The sequence below is a fragment of the Aspergillus puulaauensis genome, chromosome 8 (assembly GCF_016861865.1).
Source record: "Aspergillus puulaauensis MK2 DNA, chromosome 8, nearly complete sequence".
Taxonomy (NCBI): domain Eukaryota; kingdom Fungi; phylum Ascomycota; class Eurotiomycetes; order Eurotiales; family Aspergillaceae; genus Aspergillus; species Aspergillus puulaauensis.
In genome coordinates, this window is record NC_054864.1 from 2224527 (window position 1) to 2242228 (window position 17702).

General features: G+C 50.9%; 7 protein-coding genes and 2 non-coding genes across 9 annotated transcripts; 4 read left to right on the forward strand and 5 right to left on the reverse strand.

The window, feature by feature from the left end:
- Positions 1-180: 180 nt before the first annotated feature.
- Positions 181-254, reverse strand: APUU_t80004A. The gene has a single exon. It is a non-coding gene; the product is annotated as a tRNA-Ile (tRNA).
- A 178-nt stretch (positions 255-432) lies between these two features.
- APUU_80839A (sugar phosphate isomerase/epimerase family protein) lies at positions 433-1483 on the reverse strand (the record flags this gene model as incomplete). The annotated part of the gene is made up of 2 exons (XM_041697164.1): positions 433-438; positions 491-1483. 2 exons carry the CDS (start codon positions 1481-1483, stop codon positions 433-435), a joined length of 999 nt encoding a protein of 332 aa, XP_041562722.1.
- Positions 1484-1756: 273 nt separating this feature from the next.
- On the reverse strand, positions 1757-2395 carry APUU_80840A (GNAT family N-acetyltransferase; the record flags this gene model as incomplete). The annotated part of the gene is made up of 2 exons (XM_041697165.1): positions 1757-2241; positions 2356-2395. 2 exons carry the CDS (start codon positions 2393-2395, stop codon positions 1757-1759), a joined length of 525 nt encoding a protein of 174 aa, XP_041562723.1.
- Positions 2396-2775: 380 nt separating this feature from the next.
- On the reverse strand, positions 2776-6455 carry APUU_80841A (putative vesicle-mediated transport protein (Imh1); the record flags this gene model as incomplete). The annotated part of the gene is made up of 4 exons (XM_041697166.1): positions 2776-2818; positions 2868-5853; positions 5911-6346; positions 6447-6455. 4 exons carry the CDS (start codon positions 6453-6455, stop codon positions 2776-2778), a joined length of 3474 nt encoding a protein of 1157 aa, XP_041562724.1.
- Positions 6456-7021: 566 nt separating this feature from the next.
- Positions 7022-7333, forward strand: APUU_80842S (uncharacterized protein; the record flags this gene model as incomplete). Its single annotated transcript, XM_041697167.1, has 1 exon — positions 7022-7333. One exon carries the CDS (start codon positions 7022-7024, stop codon positions 7331-7333), a length of 312 nt encoding a protein of 103 aa, XP_041562725.1.
- A 102-nt stretch (positions 7334-7435) lies between these two features.
- On the forward strand, positions 7436-12106 carry nte1 (lysophospholipase; the record flags this gene model as incomplete). Its single annotated transcript, XM_041697169.1, has 2 exons — positions 7436-7806; positions 7894-12106. 2 exons carry the CDS (start codon positions 7436-7438, stop codon positions 12104-12106), a joined length of 4584 nt encoding a protein of 1527 aa, XP_041562726.1.
- Positions 12107-12354: 248 nt separating this feature from the next.
- APUU_t80005A lies at positions 12355-12428 on the reverse strand. The gene has a single exon. It is a non-coding gene; the product is annotated as a tRNA-Ile (tRNA).
- Positions 12429-13117: 689 nt separating this feature from the next.
- APUU_80844S (anoctamin family protein) lies at positions 13118-15553 on the forward strand (the record flags this gene model as incomplete). Its single annotated transcript, XM_041697170.1, has 5 exons — positions 13118-13199; positions 13256-13412; positions 13473-13761; positions 13823-14254; positions 14303-15553. 5 exons carry the CDS (start codon positions 13118-13120, stop codon positions 15551-15553), a joined length of 2211 nt encoding a protein of 736 aa, XP_041562727.1.
- A 478-nt stretch (positions 15554-16031) lies between these two features.
- APUU_80845S (putative cell wall organization protein/glutathione transferase (Gto3)) lies at positions 16032-17223 on the forward strand (the record flags this gene model as incomplete). The annotated part of the gene is made up of 3 exons (XM_041697171.1): positions 16032-16430; positions 16519-16983; positions 17062-17223. 3 exons carry the CDS (start codon positions 16032-16034, stop codon positions 17221-17223), a joined length of 1026 nt encoding a protein of 341 aa, XP_041562728.1.
- Between the last annotated feature and the right edge of the window lie 479 nt (positions 17224-17702).

Sequence of the window (17702 nt, forward strand, 5' to 3'; positions counted from 1 at the left end):
ACTATAGTTTTTTTTAGCGGAGGACCAGTCACTGTGAGTCATATCCACTCACTAAAGACCATATTCACCACAGAAAAAGATTACCAGATAGTTACCCCCCATGCTGAAGCATATTTGCCATTCGGCTTAGAGGCTTTGCTGTACTACAATTGGGAAAACAAGATGCAAGAATTCAAAAAATGGTCCCAGAGGGGGTCGAACCCTCGACTTTCGCGTTATTAGCACGACACTCTAACCGACTGAGTTATGGAACCGTGTTATTAAGTTTCGTTTCATGTTTTTGACTACATAAGCCCAACTGTCATGGGCATACAATCTGCTCGCACGGAACTATACGAAGAAGCCAACTGACTTGATGGGACTTTAATAGTCGGGTTTTATGTCTAAAGAGTGTGTTATTTAAGGATCCATAACCATAATCAAAAAGTATATTTAGAGCTAGTACATGTTAACCGTCATTTCCACGAACCTATTCCAATTTATTTCATACCTTCGAACCCCCGCTCACACCAGCCTGGACCTTCTCCCAAGACCTCCGTCCTCTCTCGGCCGCGGTCTCAGGCTTATACGCCTCATCACGCATTCGCCGATCGAAAATCTCCATGGAGACCCACCCTTTGAACTGGACATCAACAAGCCAAGTCTGTACCACATCGGTAATAGGCGTATACCCTCCATATTCTGTCTCAAGCGGGTAAGGACGCGCGTGCTTCGACCATGTAAACTCCGGTGCCTCGCCCTCGAGGTACCAGGGATGGCTCTTTGAGAACGGGGGATCGAATCGTTCGGCATCAGATAGCTGTACATAGAAGAGCTTTTCAACGGGAATGCTCGTCACAAAGCGACGCAGCGAGGCAGCCAGCTTTTCGGGGCCGTCAGGGTAGACTCCCGAGTCTGTGAATGGGCTCGCCCAGAGCTTTGTAGTCTCGTGGAATGTATCCAGGCAAATTCCGAAATTATCGCGGTCAACGAGCTGTGTGAGACGAAGGACATCGTCCCAGGTCGAGTAGGCGACGCCCCACGATAAGGGCTCGTACGCAATAGAGATAACAGGCGACAGCGAACTAGCCAAATCTGCAAGCTGCTGCATCTCCGAGACGATCACGGCCTCATCGCGAATACTGTCTGTGCCATACTGTGACGGGACTTGGAGGTATGTTGCGCCTAGGATGCGCGCGAGATCAAGCCAGCGCTGAGCGACGGCGAGACGCTCCTTAAGAGGGGTCTTTGTGCCCTCAAAGTTCTCAAAGGGTGCAAGTGAGATGATTGTCAGACCCAAGTCGTCGCTTAATTGGCGGATCTGCTTTGCGCCGGTGGATAGAGGGATTTGGAGGGTGTTGCTGTAGCGCTCTAGATCGGCGTAGACGATTTCAAGGCCCTGGAAGCCTTGTTGCGCCGCGGCGCGGATCTTGTGGTCTAATATGTGAGATGGGTGTTGGCCCAGGCATGAGGTGCCAATTGCGATTTTGTTGGGAAGAGACATGGTGGATGAGGTTATGTTCAGTAGTTACGTACATCATTGATGGCGCATCCATTATTCTTGTAGTTGGTCGAGCCCGAGCCGGAAATCAGTTTCCTAGTCTCGGACATATCGTGCGCCAATGAAGACCTCGTGGACCTCGTAGAGGGCCCCGGATCGCCTAGATCAAGGCTCTTCTGGCTAGTTTAGACGTTTACCCGCATCCAAGGGTGTACGGTGGATATGCTCTCGGGACTATATGCGAACTGCGAACTAGATGGCTTCTTCTATACTACATCATACTCCCTCCGCCAACTTGTCCAACGCCTCCCCCTCAACCATCATCTTCAACCACTCGTCCATCGGCTTCGCCCCAACTTGTTTATAAAACTGGATACTGGGCTCGTTCCAGGTCAAAACACTCCATTCCAGCCGCCGGCCCTTCACCTCTACTACCTTTGCCGCAAGCCACTTCAGCAGCTGGAACCCGTACCCGTTCCCCCGCGCCACAGGCTGCACGTATAGATCCTCGAGGTAGATTCCGGGGGCGGCGCGCCACGTCGAGTAGTTGTAGAAGAACAATGCCATGCCGACGGGGATGGGTGAGGGCGTTTCGGGGGTTGGGGGCGGAGTAATCAGCGCGGTGTAGACGGAGCCCCGCTTGGGAGCGTCGTTGGGGAAGGATAGCGTTGCGAGGAGCGAGGATTCGGTCGCTTCGACTTCATGCAGGGCTTTTTCGTAGTCGGCGAGCTCGCGGATGAACTGGAGGATTAGCGGGACGTCTGAAAGTATGGTTATTAGTATGGGTTGTTGGCAATTGGCTAAGTGAAGAATTCGTATGGCGGGGTGCGGGGAGTGAATGGAGGGGAGTAGCTGAAGATACAACTACAACGTACCCTCGGCGGTTGCGAGTCTGATTGTCGGCTGGGCTGCCATGGTGGTCTTTCAAGTATGATTAAGGGGTAAGCGGTGATACAGAGAGGAATTGAGTTCTTGCGATCTTGGTCTACAGAGTAAGAATTTATTGGAACCATCGGAAGCTCGTCCGCCCTGTGACATCGGCCGATGCTCCACCCAACATCGCGATCTATACCGGAAGAGCAATAGACCATAGTAACCACGAATGCACTCTGAACTCGGCTCTCTAGGATCTAGGCACCGGTAGAATCCAGGGGTCTCTCAATTCTATCTTCACAAAGCACGCTGAAATTCTTGGTATTAATATAATAAGACAAGAAAGAATTATGTACCCTAAAACATCATCTATAACGCAAGTCTGCTTCGCCAACAGCAGAGAACTATGGCCCAATATCAGACTACTTTGAGGTTATAGCTGCCATCCATTTTTGCTCGTCCGTCCTACTTGGGTCAGTAATAATATTGGAAGCAGATTGGAAGGTACACTCACCGATCAAAATGCAGAAGCATCCCGAGGACAGGTATCAGTTGCTTCTGATAGTTCTTGTCCCTCTGCTCTAGAAACTGGAGGAGCACGTTCTTTAGATAAATATAGTCAACACCGCCAGTGGGTGTATCGCTTCTTTGTGTAGATGGGCTGCGCGTCTTCGGGGCGGGAGAAGTCACCCCTCTCCGGGACCCAGAATCAATAGATGAGCGTGAGGACTGCGGGTTGGTCCCAAAGCGACCATCGTCGGAGAACATGTTGGATTTGCGCATCTTCTCTAACCGCGCGTTGGTCTGCTCAACCGATCGACGCAATTCTGCTTTCTCCTTCTCCAAGTCACGGACCTGTTTCTCACTCTCATCCAAGGACTCACGCAATCGAGCCATAGCCTGCTGAACATCGTTAAGCTCTTGGGTGGACGTCTCTGCCTGTGCTTCGAGATGGTCCCGCCGGCGCTTCCAATCCTTCTGAGAGTGCTCTAACTCTTCCTTGTCTTCTTCTGCACTCCGTAAGCTCTTTTCCAGCTCGCGAAGCTTAGTTTTAAGATCCTCCAGTTCGCGAGCCCGACGTCGACCCTGCGCACTTGCTTCGTCCTCGGCGCGGTCACGTTCTTCAATCGCAGCCTCCATCCTTTCCTTGAAGTCACGAGTCTTAGCATCGGTACGGCCCTCAATGTCATTGAGGAGGCGTCTCATCGTTTCACCCTCACGGGTTCGTTCACTAAGGAGGCGGTGGGCATCTGCCAGTTCCTCTTCCAGGCTCTCGCATCGCTCCCGGGCCTCCTTCATTTGCATGCCGAGCTCGGAAGCTTGATCGCGCATGCTATTCATCAGGCTTTGCGCACTTGCGTGTTGAGCCGTCTTCAGTTGCATCTCCTCCCGCAATCCGTCGAGATCCTTGTTTAGTTGAGTGGTCTGTTGCTCGTGCTCTCGTAGTTTTGTTCGCGCTGCTTTTAGCTCGTCCTGGACGGTTGAGAGGTCGGACATAACCTTCTGTTTACCCTCAATGGCTTCTTGTTTTCTGCTTTCAGAATACCGCAGATCGGACTGTGCGACTGTCAAGTTCTCTTCTGCTTTCAGTCGACTATCCAACTCCTGCTTGATCTTCTGGTTGAGAGTCTTGACTTCCGTCTCGCGATCTGAGATCGAAGATTTGAGTGATTTAAATTCTGCCTGTAAGTCGTCGTGTTTGCCTTCCAATGTCCTCAGTTCAGCTGTCTTGCTCTTGAGTTCATCTTTGGTCGACTTAAGTTCCGCACTCTCGCCTCGCAATTTCTTGAGCTCAGGTTGAATTTTTTGAATCGTTTCGCGCAATTCAGTGATATCCTTGAATCTCGTTGTTGCCAGCTGTTGTGCGGCTGAGAGCTCTGTTTCAATGGTCGTGGATTTCACCTTGAGGTTCTCATATTCGTCCTTGAGGTCATTATGGGCCTTCTCGGAGTCTGCCGATTTTGAAGCGGCACCTGTGCGAAGGTTGGTGATCTCGCCCTCCAACTTGGAAATAGTGCCTTCCAAAGCAGACTTCTCCGCCGTCAATTCCTTGATCTTGTCCTTTGCTTCGACATGCTCTTGGCCGATATTAAGCAGATCATCTCGCAATGATTCTATTTCCTCCTTCAGACCTTCCTCACCCTTCAGCTTGGAATCAAGACGATCGATGGCCTCTTCTTTCTCCTTAAGCTGTTGCGAAAGGTTCTCAACCTTCTTTTCGAGCTCAGCAAGGGCCGAACTTGGTTCAGTTGACTGTGGTGCTGAATCGGTTGGTTCGGCATCAGCGCGTCCTGTTGGCTTGCTGGTATCCTCACCACCCTTGCCGCCTTTCTTCTTCTTACCCTTCTTCTTCTTTCCGGCCCCCGCAGTTCCCGCGCCTCCTGCAGCGTTGGCGGGTTGTGGTGTAGCTCCAGACTTGTCGTTCGTTGGTTCCGGGCTCTGCGATGGTGCCAGGGTCTGTCGAAGCTCTTCGAAGTCTGCCTTCTGGCCCTTCGTAACCTTGTCCTTAGATTCCTGCCACTTGGCATTACCCTCCAGGTTCCCATCAAGGAAATCAACCACCCTCTTCAGTCTGTCAGACTCTTCCGTTTTCTGACCCATGTCAGTCTTCAGGCCTGAGACGGTGTCCTGAGTTTCCTTGAGCTGAGTTCGAAGACTATCCACTAAGCCTTGCAGCACCCCGAGTCGCTTCTCGTTGGCTTCCTTCTCCTGCTTAACTTCTTCCAGTTTTGACGCCAACTCTGCCTCTTGATCAGCATCTCCAGACTGCTTGGCTTGCGCCTGGAGTTGTTCAATGTTGTCTGTCTTTTGCTTCAAATCAGCCTTCAACTTCTCGACTTCGGCATTCGTCTCGGTCACTATTTTTTCCGACGATTCAAGCTTAGACCTAAGTTCATCGATTTCACTTTTCCTCGTAGTCTCAAGGCTTTCCATCTCCAACTCCTGCTTATCCTTGAAGTCACGCAACTCCACCAGCTCTCGCGTAGCGGTTTCAAGGTTCTGGACCATACCTTCAGTCGACTCGCGTGCAACTGACAGATCTCGGTTCAAATTTTCCGCCTGAGTCTTCAGCTTCTCAACTTCTTCCTGTTTGTCTTTCAATTCAGACTCGAGTCGAGGAATTTCATTGTCGAAAGAAAAGAACTCTTCATTCTCTTCACTTTCCTTTGGTGACTCTATCTCGTTCGATTTGTGATCTTCATTGGCTTTCGGTTGTCCTTCGTTGGTTGCACTTTCCTTGAGGCTGTCTAACTCATCCCGTGCGGTCTTCTCCGACTTCTGGGCTTCCTCTAGTTTACTCTTGAAATCGTCTCTCTCGGTCGTTATACGTTTGAGTTCCTCCCCTACCAGATCTCCTTTCAGCGAAATCTGGTTCAGGTATTCGGTGAATGCCTTGGGGTCGGCAACCGACGTCAATGGCGTATTTTCTCGCAACGCAGCTTCGAACGGCTCGATTGATAGGACACGAGAGTGGGCCGATCGATATGCTTTCAGAAGCTCTACATGGTAGGAAAATTAGCAGCTGATTCGACATCAGTATGGAACCAACGACCTACCCTGGTAACGCGACTCCATTTTGGCCAACCTTCGCAGCTTCGCTTTCACATCAGGCGGCAGTTCTGGCGTTGTTGGGGCGGATTCTGCCTCCGGAGCTCCCTCCTTCTCATTCATTGCGTTCTCCCCAGGGCCTTCGCTCTGTTCAGCATTCTCTCCCTGGGTGTTCTCAGGGGCGCCTGACGACTCCGGCCGAGGAGTGCCCGATCTGCTGGATGAATCATCGTCACCGATTGCAAACTCGGGCTCGAATTCGGTGGGATCCGGTCCGCGCACAGGTGTTCCAGTATTTCGTCGGGGTCTAGCCGGTCGTCTGCCCGGGGACAGGTTGCGACCAGGGGGGCGACGTGCGGAGTTGGAGCGAGCGAGGGACTCCTGAGACGATCGCTGTCGAGCCTGCTCCTCAGCAATTCGCGAGTCTATGGCATCGCGGAGACGCTATTTAATGCATTTATCCGTCAGCCCTATGAATCGTAAGGTGTCCCCGGAGCGGAGAAACAGTAGACAAGTAAATATCCGTTTGGGTTAGCGAGTATACCTGAAACATGACGGTGGCGGGCCTGTGGGCCAAGGCCACAGCTAAATCTAATAACGAGGAGCAGAAGAGGAAGAAACGAAATAATACGGCGAAAGCGAGAAGCAGGCGCAAGACAGGAAGTAGTAGCATGGAGCTCGGACAGGCAACAATCGAGGGAACGTGGCCGGGCGGAGAAAGACTGGGGAGCGGCAGAAAATGGGTCCAGCCTGATACAAGTACAGCAGTCCAGAATGTTAGCTAGGTATGGTCTATACTACGATGGCCAGTATTTTCCTGCATCTTGAGTGTCGTATTGCAACTTATAAAAAAAAAAAAAAAAAAAAACTAAAGAAAAACTTTGATTCACTTGCGAGAAGGTGAATTGGCTGCCGATCATGCAATAGTGTCATTTATTTAGTGTCCGCTCTGTAGCACAGCACGATATATATTCCGCCTTATAGGAACGAAAGTGTACGTGAACGGGCATAAAGTGTAGGTTTTATTCGATTTTGACCATCCACCAATAACCAAAGCCCTTTCATGAAATTCCACTCTAGTAGAAACAGGAAAACCCCCAAGTTTGAAAGAATCGCAGCATGCACAGCTCACAAGTTGCCGGAAATCATGTGAGAGCGGCAGGTGAAGAAGCCCCCCGATCAACAGTGACTCCTCCATCACATAAACACTTCGCGACTCGACTGAGAAATGCGGATGATTTGACTCGTTTCTGTCTTTTTTTCTCGGCGAACACCTCCGAGCTCACCCTTGACCTTGACGACCATCAGAATCCCCTCCTTGACGAACCCACTTGGGCAGGGGCGTACGCGATCGACAGCCAGCCAACGGACCATATGCGGGCACGTTGCGGCTCGCATTGGAGATGGTCTTGTTGTTTGCTCGGCTTCTGAATGGTTGCAGCCTCTCTCCGGGTGAGGAGTTCTGCTGCCTTGGATTTGCCTAACTGCCCAGCTTAGCGTCGTTCCCCATTGTTATTCAAGGTTGACGTGAGGATGGCCGATAGTGGAGCATCCTCTCCTTCGTCCGACCTCCCAGACCTAGACTCTCTCCATGCATCTCTGTCCTCTCTTTCCTGCACTCCCCCCTCTGTTGCGGCACTCTCTCTGTCGACGTCGCCTCCCGCAATAACCGCCAGTGTCTCCGGTCTCCCACGCTTTTCAAACCATCTTCCCCCGCCCCCGCAGGTGTTCCTGCCCACTTCTACGACCATGGTGGGGTGGATCGGTTGGGTGTTTTCTCTGGTTTTCCAGACCATTCCGAGTGTTTTATACTGGATAATCACCTTCACGACCATCACATTGCCAACATGGCTCTTCACACTCTTTTCTACGAGCTTGACGTTCACAATGAATTTCACAACACTGTAAGAGCTGCGTCATTGAACCCATCCCTCAATTGCTGTTTTGGATATAGTTATGGTCCACTAACGTATGGACGAATTGTTTACTAGGCTACTGATCATACTGGCGGTCGTCTCGACCATCAGCTGGTTCATTCGCTACCGGTTTCTAAACATGTACAGCCGGCTACCCCCTGAGCCCCAACGCAAGGAACCGCAACTCGACCTCTTCCCGGACGTGCAGGAAGGCGATTCGAAACCGGGTTTGGCCAATTACCTTGATGAATTTCTGAGCGCGATCAAAGTGTTTGGTTACCTCGAGAGACCCGTCTTTCATGAGTTGACACGAACGATGCAAACAAGAAAGTTAATCGCGGGAGAGACTCTCCAACTCGAGGAAGAAAAGGGATTCTGTCTGGTTGTAGATGGACTGGTTCAAATATTCGTCCAGTCTATTCGGGATGGAAAACACAACCTGAATGGTGAGGTCATCGAGGACTCGTCAGATGAAGAGGGCCAATCTCAGGATGGGAAACAAGGGTATCAGCTGCTCACAGAAGTGAAGAATGGTGCTGCTATGTCATCTTTATTCTCGATCCTATCCCTGTTTACGGAGGACATCCAAATGCGAATCAACGGAGGCTCATATTCGAGTATGTCGAGTGTTCAGCCGAGTCCTGCTCGGCAACCCGACTCGATCCCCGCTAGTCCCGGTGGTGGTTTGAATGGGTCGCCTCCGGCTATACCCATGGACTATGAAGACGACAACTCCACCATCAACGGCGAGGGGGAATTCTTGCCTTCGGTTCCTCCGCTACATCTACCAGAGAGCCGTGCACCCCCCAAGAGTCGACCTAGAAGCTCGGGGAAGGTGCATTCCATCCCTCGGAAATCAGTCCATCCGGACATCGTGGCTCGAGCCATGGTTGATACGACGATTGCAATTATCCCAGCGAGTGCCTTCCGACGCTTGACACGCCTTTACCCTAGAGCTACCGCCCATATAGTTCAGGTGATCCTTACACGACTACAGAGAGTCACATTTGCGACAGCACACTCGTACCTCGGTCTAACAAACGAAGTTCTTGGAATTGAGAAACAAATGACCAAATATACAACGTTTGACTTGCCGAATGAAATCCGGGGGGCGGCATTAGATCGACTGAAAGAGAAATTCTTGAAAGAAAAGGACCGCCTAGGCTCAGAAGAAGTCACTAAAGGAATTGCATTGCATAACCCTTACGCCGGTAGAAGAGGCCGGTCGAGTAGCTTCCTAAGAAAGGAAGCTGCTCTTCAAGCAAAGATGGCGATGACACAGAGACCTATCTCCCTTGCCAACCCGGAAAAGTCCCCTGGTGGTCGCGACACAGCTGGAGTTAGCCCTGGAGACCTTCTTTCCACTATCCAACTCTCTCGATTTGGCCCTAAGCATGATCAATTCGCTACTGCTCCTAGATTTCTCTCTCCACTAGCCGACAAAGAGCGCTCACCGATGCGTCGTTCCTCGTTTCAACGGAAAGATTCGGTTGACGAGGACGCTTTATTCCGCGAGTCGATATTGGACTGTATTATGAACGGCATTGGTCTGACAGCCAGCTCTCATGATGCGCTCCGCAAAGGAAGTCATGCCTCCGGTGAACTATCCCCGAAATTAGTTTCATACGATTCGCGCCGCCAGAAAGCTGTATTTAGCAATAACGCATTTGGATTCATTGACGCCTACGAGGGATCTGGAGACGGTGAAACCGAGTCGATCATGTCTATGTCTGTAACGAGCGCCGGCGGTACATCGCCTATTGTTAATTTGAGGGAAGAGCTTCGTAACGATATAGAAATCGTTTACTTTCCCAAGGGATCAGTTCTCGTGGAACAGGGTGAACGCCATCCGGGGTTGTATTATGTTATAGACGGTTTTCTCGACGTGGGAGTTCAAGTCAACGAAAAGGGAGAGGACCTTGTCGGGACGTCAAGGCCCGGCCACTTGCAATTTCAGGAGGAACTATTCCCAACATTAAAGCGGACCCAGACAGCTACATCACGCGGGTCTACTACTGCAGCTTCTACAAACGACCCCAAGCGCAAGAGGCAATCCCGGAAGTCCCTCTACATGATCAAGCCGGGTGCAATTCAGGGCTATGTAGGCGCGATGGCGTCGTACCGCTCTTATACCGATGTTGTCGCAAAGACAGATGTCTACGTAGGGTTCCTTCCGCGAACGTCTTTGGAAAGATTGGCGGAACGATATCCAATTGCTTTGTTGACACTGGCAAAGAGACTCACGGGCCTTCTACCACGCCTGCTTCTCCATATCGATTTTGCTTTGGAGTGGGTGCAGGTAAATGCTGGCCAAGTCATTTATCATCAGGGTGATGAGAGTGATGCTATCTATATCACGCTAAATGGACGCCTTCGGTCGGTCCTTGAGGGGGCAGGGGGCAAAATGACTGTCGTTGGGGAGCATGGACAAGGTGAAAGTGTTGGCGAGTTGGAAGTGATGACAGAGTCGACGCGACCCGCAACGTTGCACGCCATACGAGATACCGAACTAGCCAAGTTCCCTCGGTCTCTTTTCAACAGCCTGGCCCAGGAGCACACTGGGATTACAATCCAGGTCTCAAAACTCATCGCCCAGCGGATGCGGGATCTAGTCGAAAACCCGATGTCTGAACAAAGCACCGAGCCTGGTAATACCGGCAGCGTCAAGACCGCGACGTCAACCCTCAATCTCCGCACTGTTGGAATTCTTCCGATCACCACTGGTGTTCCAGTTGTTGAATTCGGCAATCGGCTCCTGAACGCTCTACAGCAAATCGGTGTTACTGATGGTGTGACATCTTTAAACCAAGCGGCTATCCTGAATCACCTTGGCCGACATGCTTTTAGCAGGATGGGAAAGCTTAAGCTTTCACAGTATCTAGCCGATTTAGAGGAGAAATATGGAATGGTTCTGTACATCGCTGACACCAATGTGAACTCGCCATGGACTCAAACATGCATTAGCCAGGCCGACTGTATCCTCTTGGTTGGCCTTGCAGAGTCGTCCCCAAACGTGGGAGAGTACGAAAGATTCTTACTCGGAATGAAGACCACGGCACGAAAGGAACTCGTGTTGCTGCATGCAGACAGATATTGCCCCCCTGGCATCACTCGAAAATGGTTGAAGAACCGTGTTTGGATCAACGGAGGTCACCATCATATTCAAATGGGGTTCCGTCTCACTGCTGAGCCATCGCATCCTCAAGCAAAACGGCTGGGTACGGTTTTGAAGCAAAGAGTTCAGATCCTCCAGGCCGAGATCCAGAAATACACTTCTCGCCGCATTCGCCAAACTCCACTTTACTCTGCCCAAACACCATTTAAGGGCGATTTCCACCGCTTAGCGCGCCGGCTCTGTGGCAGGGCGGTTGGCCTGGTTCTTGGAGGAGGTGGTGCACGAGGTATTGCTCATGTGGGGGTTATTAAGGCTCTGGAGGAGGCTGGAATCCCCGTTGACATTGTTGGTGGGACATCCATTGGTGCCTTTATTGGTGGTCTGTATGCCAGGGATGCAGATGTTGTCCCAATGTATGGCCGTGCAAAGAAATTCGCTGGGCGCATGGGAAGCATGTGGCGCTTTGCCTTGGATCTGACCTACCCGTCCATGTCGTACACCACTGGCCATGAATTTAACCGCGGAATATTCAAGACCTTTGGCGATAGCCAGATTGAAGATTTTTGGCTCGAGTTCTACTGCAACACGACCAATATCAGCCGATCTCGAGCCGAGTACCATTCCTCCGGTTACATCTGGCGTTATGTGCGTGCATCGATGTCACTCGCTGGCCTTCTCCCTCCTATTTGCGATGAGGGGAGCATGTTACTCGACGGAGGCTACATTGATAATCTTACTGTAGCCCATATGAAGACACTGGGCGCAGACGTGATCTTCGCCGTTGACGTTGGCTCCATCGATGACAACACCCCACAGGGCTATGGTGATTCCCTCTCTGGCTTTTGGTCAGTTGTTAACCGTTGGAATCCGTTTTCTGCGATTCCAAATCCTCCAACCCTATCTGAGATCCAGGCGCGACTGGCTTATGTCTCTTCTATTGACAATCTCGAGCGGGCCAAGAACATGCCGGGCTGCCTCTACATGCGTCCTCCAATTGACCGCTACGGAACCCTTGAATTCGGCAATTTCGACGAAATTTACCAAGTTGGATATGTTTATGGCAAGGAATACTTGCTGAAGCTCAAGACCGAAGGATCCCTACCACTTCCAGAGGAAACCGAAGAAAAGAAAAAGCTTCAGCGTACACTGGCACCTCGACGTGCAAGTATATAATCTGGCATGCGCACTACAAAAGGTGCGCGTTATTCACGATGTTACGGGTGTTATTGGCGCTTGGTTACCCCATTCACTGCCGGAGCGATGTGTTTGATGTCAATAGAATAGCGATCTTTACTTGGAAATGTATACACATATGATTCCCCTAAGATAGTTCTTACAATACAATTATTTTTCTGTTTTGACATGACCGCATTGATTCCAAGTGGGACTTGTAATAAAAAGACAAAAATTAGCAAAAGCAATGGTCCCAGAGGGGGTCGAACCCTCGACTTTCGCGTTATTAGCACGACACTCTAACCGACTGAGTTATGGAACCGTGAGCTGATTGGCTGAATGGAAGTTTGTAATAAGTCCTGTCGGGAACTGGCATTTTTGTCAATGCTGGTGGTTGAATGTTGGATGAAAGATGTCTCCGCTTAAATGGAAATCAGCTCCAGCGACTTCCTATGGATGTCTGGTTATACTCTTGTGACCAAATGCAACTAAACCCTAGTTGTGCCTACAGAGTAGGACTGCCGTATTCAGTACGTGCTTAGGGAAGGCGCACTAATGATAGCTGGCGTGCTCGTCAATTACGCAAGCACCTGTAGCCGATCCCAACCCGCAGTTGATGAGCGGTGCATCAGAAATCTGCAAGGTATCTATTCTCCCAGTACGATGACTACATGTCGACAATCGACCGGTTATTTTGCGCCACAGAGGTACCTCCCTGTGAGATCACTCCACGTCAGATCGGTGGCAGTGGTGGCTGTACAGCAATAAAATACGTATTGCTGTAGATCTCGATCCACGCTGGTCCCGCGCCAAGCCACCAAGGGCCCAAACCCCATTCAGCTTCGTAGGACTGGACTGCGAGCTGCGGGCTCAGGGTGATGACGACACTCCCTGTCCGCTCTCCTTTATTTTGCACGCCCCTCTTGTCGAGGCGTGGGAAGACAATCTGTCGGACTCGGGTTCCTTCAATTTCCCTGGCCCTTGTTCCTTTCTCGCCTTAATTCTGAATAAATGGCTTCACCCGCCGCCAAGAGCGGCTCTCATCACAGTTTCCATGTGGACTACGTCATTCAATATAGCTATGCCAATAGAGGTGAGGAGCCCGATTGGGATGTGCTGAGGAGCACGATCAGTTATTGACTAGATTAGATCCGTCCAAAGCGTCTCAGGAGCTAGAGCTTCTTCTGCGGAAGCTCTGGGAGGTGGGATTGCAAACCGAAGTGAGGCCGGGCGAGGACTCCAACCTGCTTGTCTTCGTGCGGGCATCTAAGAAAAAGAGGCTGCGACGGGCTCTGTACCAGTCCCGGTATGTATATCCTTAGTGCTTACTTTATAAATTGGTCGCTGACATCTGTTTCCTCGCTAGAATCCGCGATTGGCTCCATGGCGTCCGCAGCTCCGAACCCGAGGATGAGTCCTCCGCCGAACCACAGACGGAATCCGAGCGACTGCGCATTATAAACCATATGATAACGCTTCCGCATGATTTGGGCGGCGCGGGGATCACGCCCCAGCATGGTCATTGGAAGAATGTGCTTGCGATATTCCCACTTCATGACGAGGAGAAGAATAAGGAGTATTTGACGGATTGGAGTCAGAAGACGTTTTTGTCTGAGGGCGATCTGGACCATATACGGGATAAGTTTGGGGAGAGCGTGCGTATTTTCTCGAGGTTCTCCTTCCGGGAGCAGCTTAATGCTGACGGTTGATTTGCAGATCGGATTCTACTTTATGTTTCTGCAATCGTATTTCAGGTTTCTGCTTTTCCCTGCGGCTTTCGGGTTCTCGTGCTGGCTGTTATTGGGGTCTTTCTCTGTGATATACACCGTGGTTAACTGTCTCTGGGGTGTGATCTTCATTGAGTATTGGAAACGACAAGAGGAGGACCTCAGCTGTCGATGGCAAACCAAGGGAGTTTCCGTTGTTCGAACCACGCGGCGAGAATTTAAGCCAGAAAGAGAGGTTCAAGATCAGGTTACTGGCGAGACCCACGGTGTTTTCCCGGCGACAACTCGGCTGCAGCGGCAGCTTCTCCAGGTTCCGTTTGCCCTGTTCTCAGCTGTAGCCCTGGGTGCTATTATCGCAACCTGTTTTGCGATTGAGATATTCATATCTGAGGTATACACTGGGCCGCTGAAGACATACTTGGTAAGTAACGTTGAGTTGCTCAGCCCGTTCGACGTACTGACTTCTTAGGTCTTCATTCCGACCATCTTGCTGTCAGCCCTGATTCCAACCATGAGCGGAGTCCTCGTTCAGGTCGCGACGAAGCTTAACGACTTTGAAAACTATGAAACACAAGCCGCCTATGATACAGCGCTAACGCAGAAGATTTTCGTCATCAACTTCATCACGTCGTACCTCCCGATCTTTTTAACGGCATTCGTCTACATCCCATTTGCCAGTCTCATCGTCCCTCACCTCGATGTCTTCCATTTGACAGTGCGACCTTTCGTGTCAAAGGAAAAAGCGACCACCACACGTGGACATTTCACCATCGACCCTGACCGACTACGAAAGCAAGTTATCTACTTTACCGTTACGGCTCAAGTCGTGGGACTTGGGATGGAGACTGTTGTGCCATACTTGAAGCAGCGATTCGCTCGCCAGTACAAGGAGTACAAGAAGAAAAAGAATGGACGGACAGACACGGGTCTAGAACGCGAGACCAAGAGGCCACGACAGCACTCGTACAGCGACCATCGTGATGAGGTTGAATTCCTCACGCGCGTCCGCAAGGAAGCCGACCGGGACGACTACGATGTCACGGATGACCTGCGAGAGATGTGCATTCAATTTGGTTACTTGGCTTTGTTTTCGCCCGTCTGGCCCCTGGTGCCAGTTTCCTTCCTGATCAACAACTGGGTCGAGCTTCGTTCCGACTTTTTCAAAATAATCATCGACTGCAGGAGGCCTACTCCTGTGCGGGTGGATACGATTGGACCTTGGCTGGACACCCTGGGCTTTCTCTCGTGGGTGGGGAGCATCACTAGCGCAGCGCTGGTATACATGTTCAACACAAGCACCCACGGGCCAAAGGGCGAACCTTCGGCGATCAAAGGATGGGCACTTTTGTTGACAATATTCTTCGCGGAGCACCTGTATCTTATTGTGCGGTTTGTGGTCCAGGCCACAATGGCCAAGTTCGTGCCCCATAACGTCCGCCGCGAGAAAACAGAGCAGTACATGATCCGGAAGCGGTACCTGGAGTCGACACTTGGCGCGCGGAGCAGCGATGACGAGGAGGACCTTACCGCGAAGGACGAATCCATGGAGCTATCTGACATAACCCGGAAGTCACTTGAAGAGGATGCTCGGGCCTGGGCTAAGCATAATACCGACCCGGAAGAGCGATTCTGGATGAGACAGAAGGGTTGGAGGGAGGCTGTTACGGTGGGGACTTCTATTATCGAAAGCCAGGCTGAAGAATCGAAGAAGGAGCAGTGAGTATCTGCTGATGGAATATACATAAATACGGTGTTTTGAGAGGTGGTCCGCTGGTTCTTCTTTCCTTGTAAAGCTAAGGGGTTTGAGTGGCAGCACGACTATTGTTATGCACGTTGTTTGTTTACCATTTTTTATATTATATTCTTAATGCAGTTCATTATAAGATTGTCTTGGTGCTCTTGGAGTAAAACGCAGAACTTGACCTTGGTTGCAATGGCGTTAATTTGACATATGCTCCGGCTACGCGCAAAGCCTCAGGTACGAGTAGCCCGAGTTTATCAATCTAAATAAGTAGTTATAGAGGGCATATCCGAGATTAGATCGATCTAAGCTCGTAAGTGGGGCAGTGCCTGTCAGTCATGCTATGCTCATCCCCCACTCCAGGCCAGGGCGCTGACATCAGCTATTCCAGCGCCAATATATTTATCCCTCCTGCCCACATACTCTACTCAAACCTGACTTTAGATACCCAAGCACAATGTCTCAAGCAAACCCCCACCATGAACCCGGCACAGCCGATGGCTGGCACGGCACAATCACCCCAACCGGGCCCTTTAAGCCCCAGCCCGGCCGCTACCACCTGTACATCGGCCTCTTCTGCCCCTTTGCGCACCGGGTGAACTTCGTCCGACATCTCAAAGGGCTAACTGACATTATCGATATGAGCGTCGTCATGCCCTACCCAAAGGGCGATTCAAAGGGATGGCCTGGGTGGAGATTCCCCGCTTCCAACGACGAGTATCCCAATGCCACGGTGGATAAGCTCTTCGGCGAGGACTACATGCATAAAGTTTATTTTAAGGCTGACCCGGAGTATAAGGGAAGGTATTCAGTGCCGGTGCTGTGGGATCGGGAGACTGGGACGATTGTTTGTAATGTATGCACGTCTACTAACTACCACGTAGTAGCACTACCTGTGGTAGGACCTAGGCAAGCCTGAGTGTAAATGCTAACAACCGACACAGGAAAGCCTCGAACTGCTCCGCTGGCTCCCATCGGCATTCAACGACTTTATTCCGGAGTCAAAGGCCTCAATCGACCTATACCCACCGCATCTCCGTGACAAAATCGACTCCTTGAGCTCCTGGGTCCTGCCTAACATCTGCAGAGGCGTGTACAAGTCTGGCTTCGCCCCGTCACAAGAGGAGTACGATGAAAACGTCGTCCCACTCTTCGGATCACTCAACAAACTAGAGAAGATCGTCTCGGCTAATGGCGGGCCCTTCATACTGGGTTCGGAGATGACGGAGCTAGATATCACTGTCTACGCGACGCTCGTCCGGTTCGACACCGTTTATGTCCAGCATTTCAAGTGTAATCTGGGTACAATTAGACATGATGACCCGGTTTTGAATAACTGGCTTAAGGGTGTTTATTGGGGAGTTCAGGCTGCGAGAGACTCGACAGATTTTAAGCATATTAAAGAGAATGTGAGTTTTATATATCTCCTCTCCGCCCGCGGCTGGGTTAGAGAGTTTCCAAGTATTCTTTGGGCTGATGAGGTGCAGTATACGAAGAGTCATTACGACATTAACCCAAAGGCCATTACTCCAATGGGACCCTTTCCGGATGTGGAGGATGGTGTTGAGCAGGATTGGGGGAAGCTGAGAGTTGGAGAAGTGAGACATCCGGCGGTTTTGGAGTTTGAGCGCACATTGAAGGACGCCTAGATCGAGAGACTTGGGAATGGAATGAAGAATAGGAGCTCAGGTTAAAATGGACAGACTGCTATTGAGGGGGTTGATAATCTTCCTTTTATACGAGTTGGTGATTCTTGATCCATGGTGGTGAGGCTGACCGGATGTCGGGTGCTAGAAATGCCAAGACCAATAAACCATTAGTCAGAATCGGAAGTATTAGTTCCGAACTTGGTCACTAACGAGCTTCTCTGGCATAACGGTTGACGGCGTCGGAGACATTTCGGAGTGGCTTGGAGAGATGGTTAGAGTTTAGAGGAAAGCGAGAGGAAGTAAGCTGGGTGTGCAAACTGTCGTGTTGAGTTGGAAGTCCTCGGATGTGCCAGCCACCGGGAGTCCTCACTGCCTGAGGCACCATTCCTGAAGCGGAGCACTCACGTCACGGTCACACACTGTCATTCGCCTCGCCGCTTTCCGCCTTTTCCTTTTAACCCTTCACTCGCCCTCCTGCT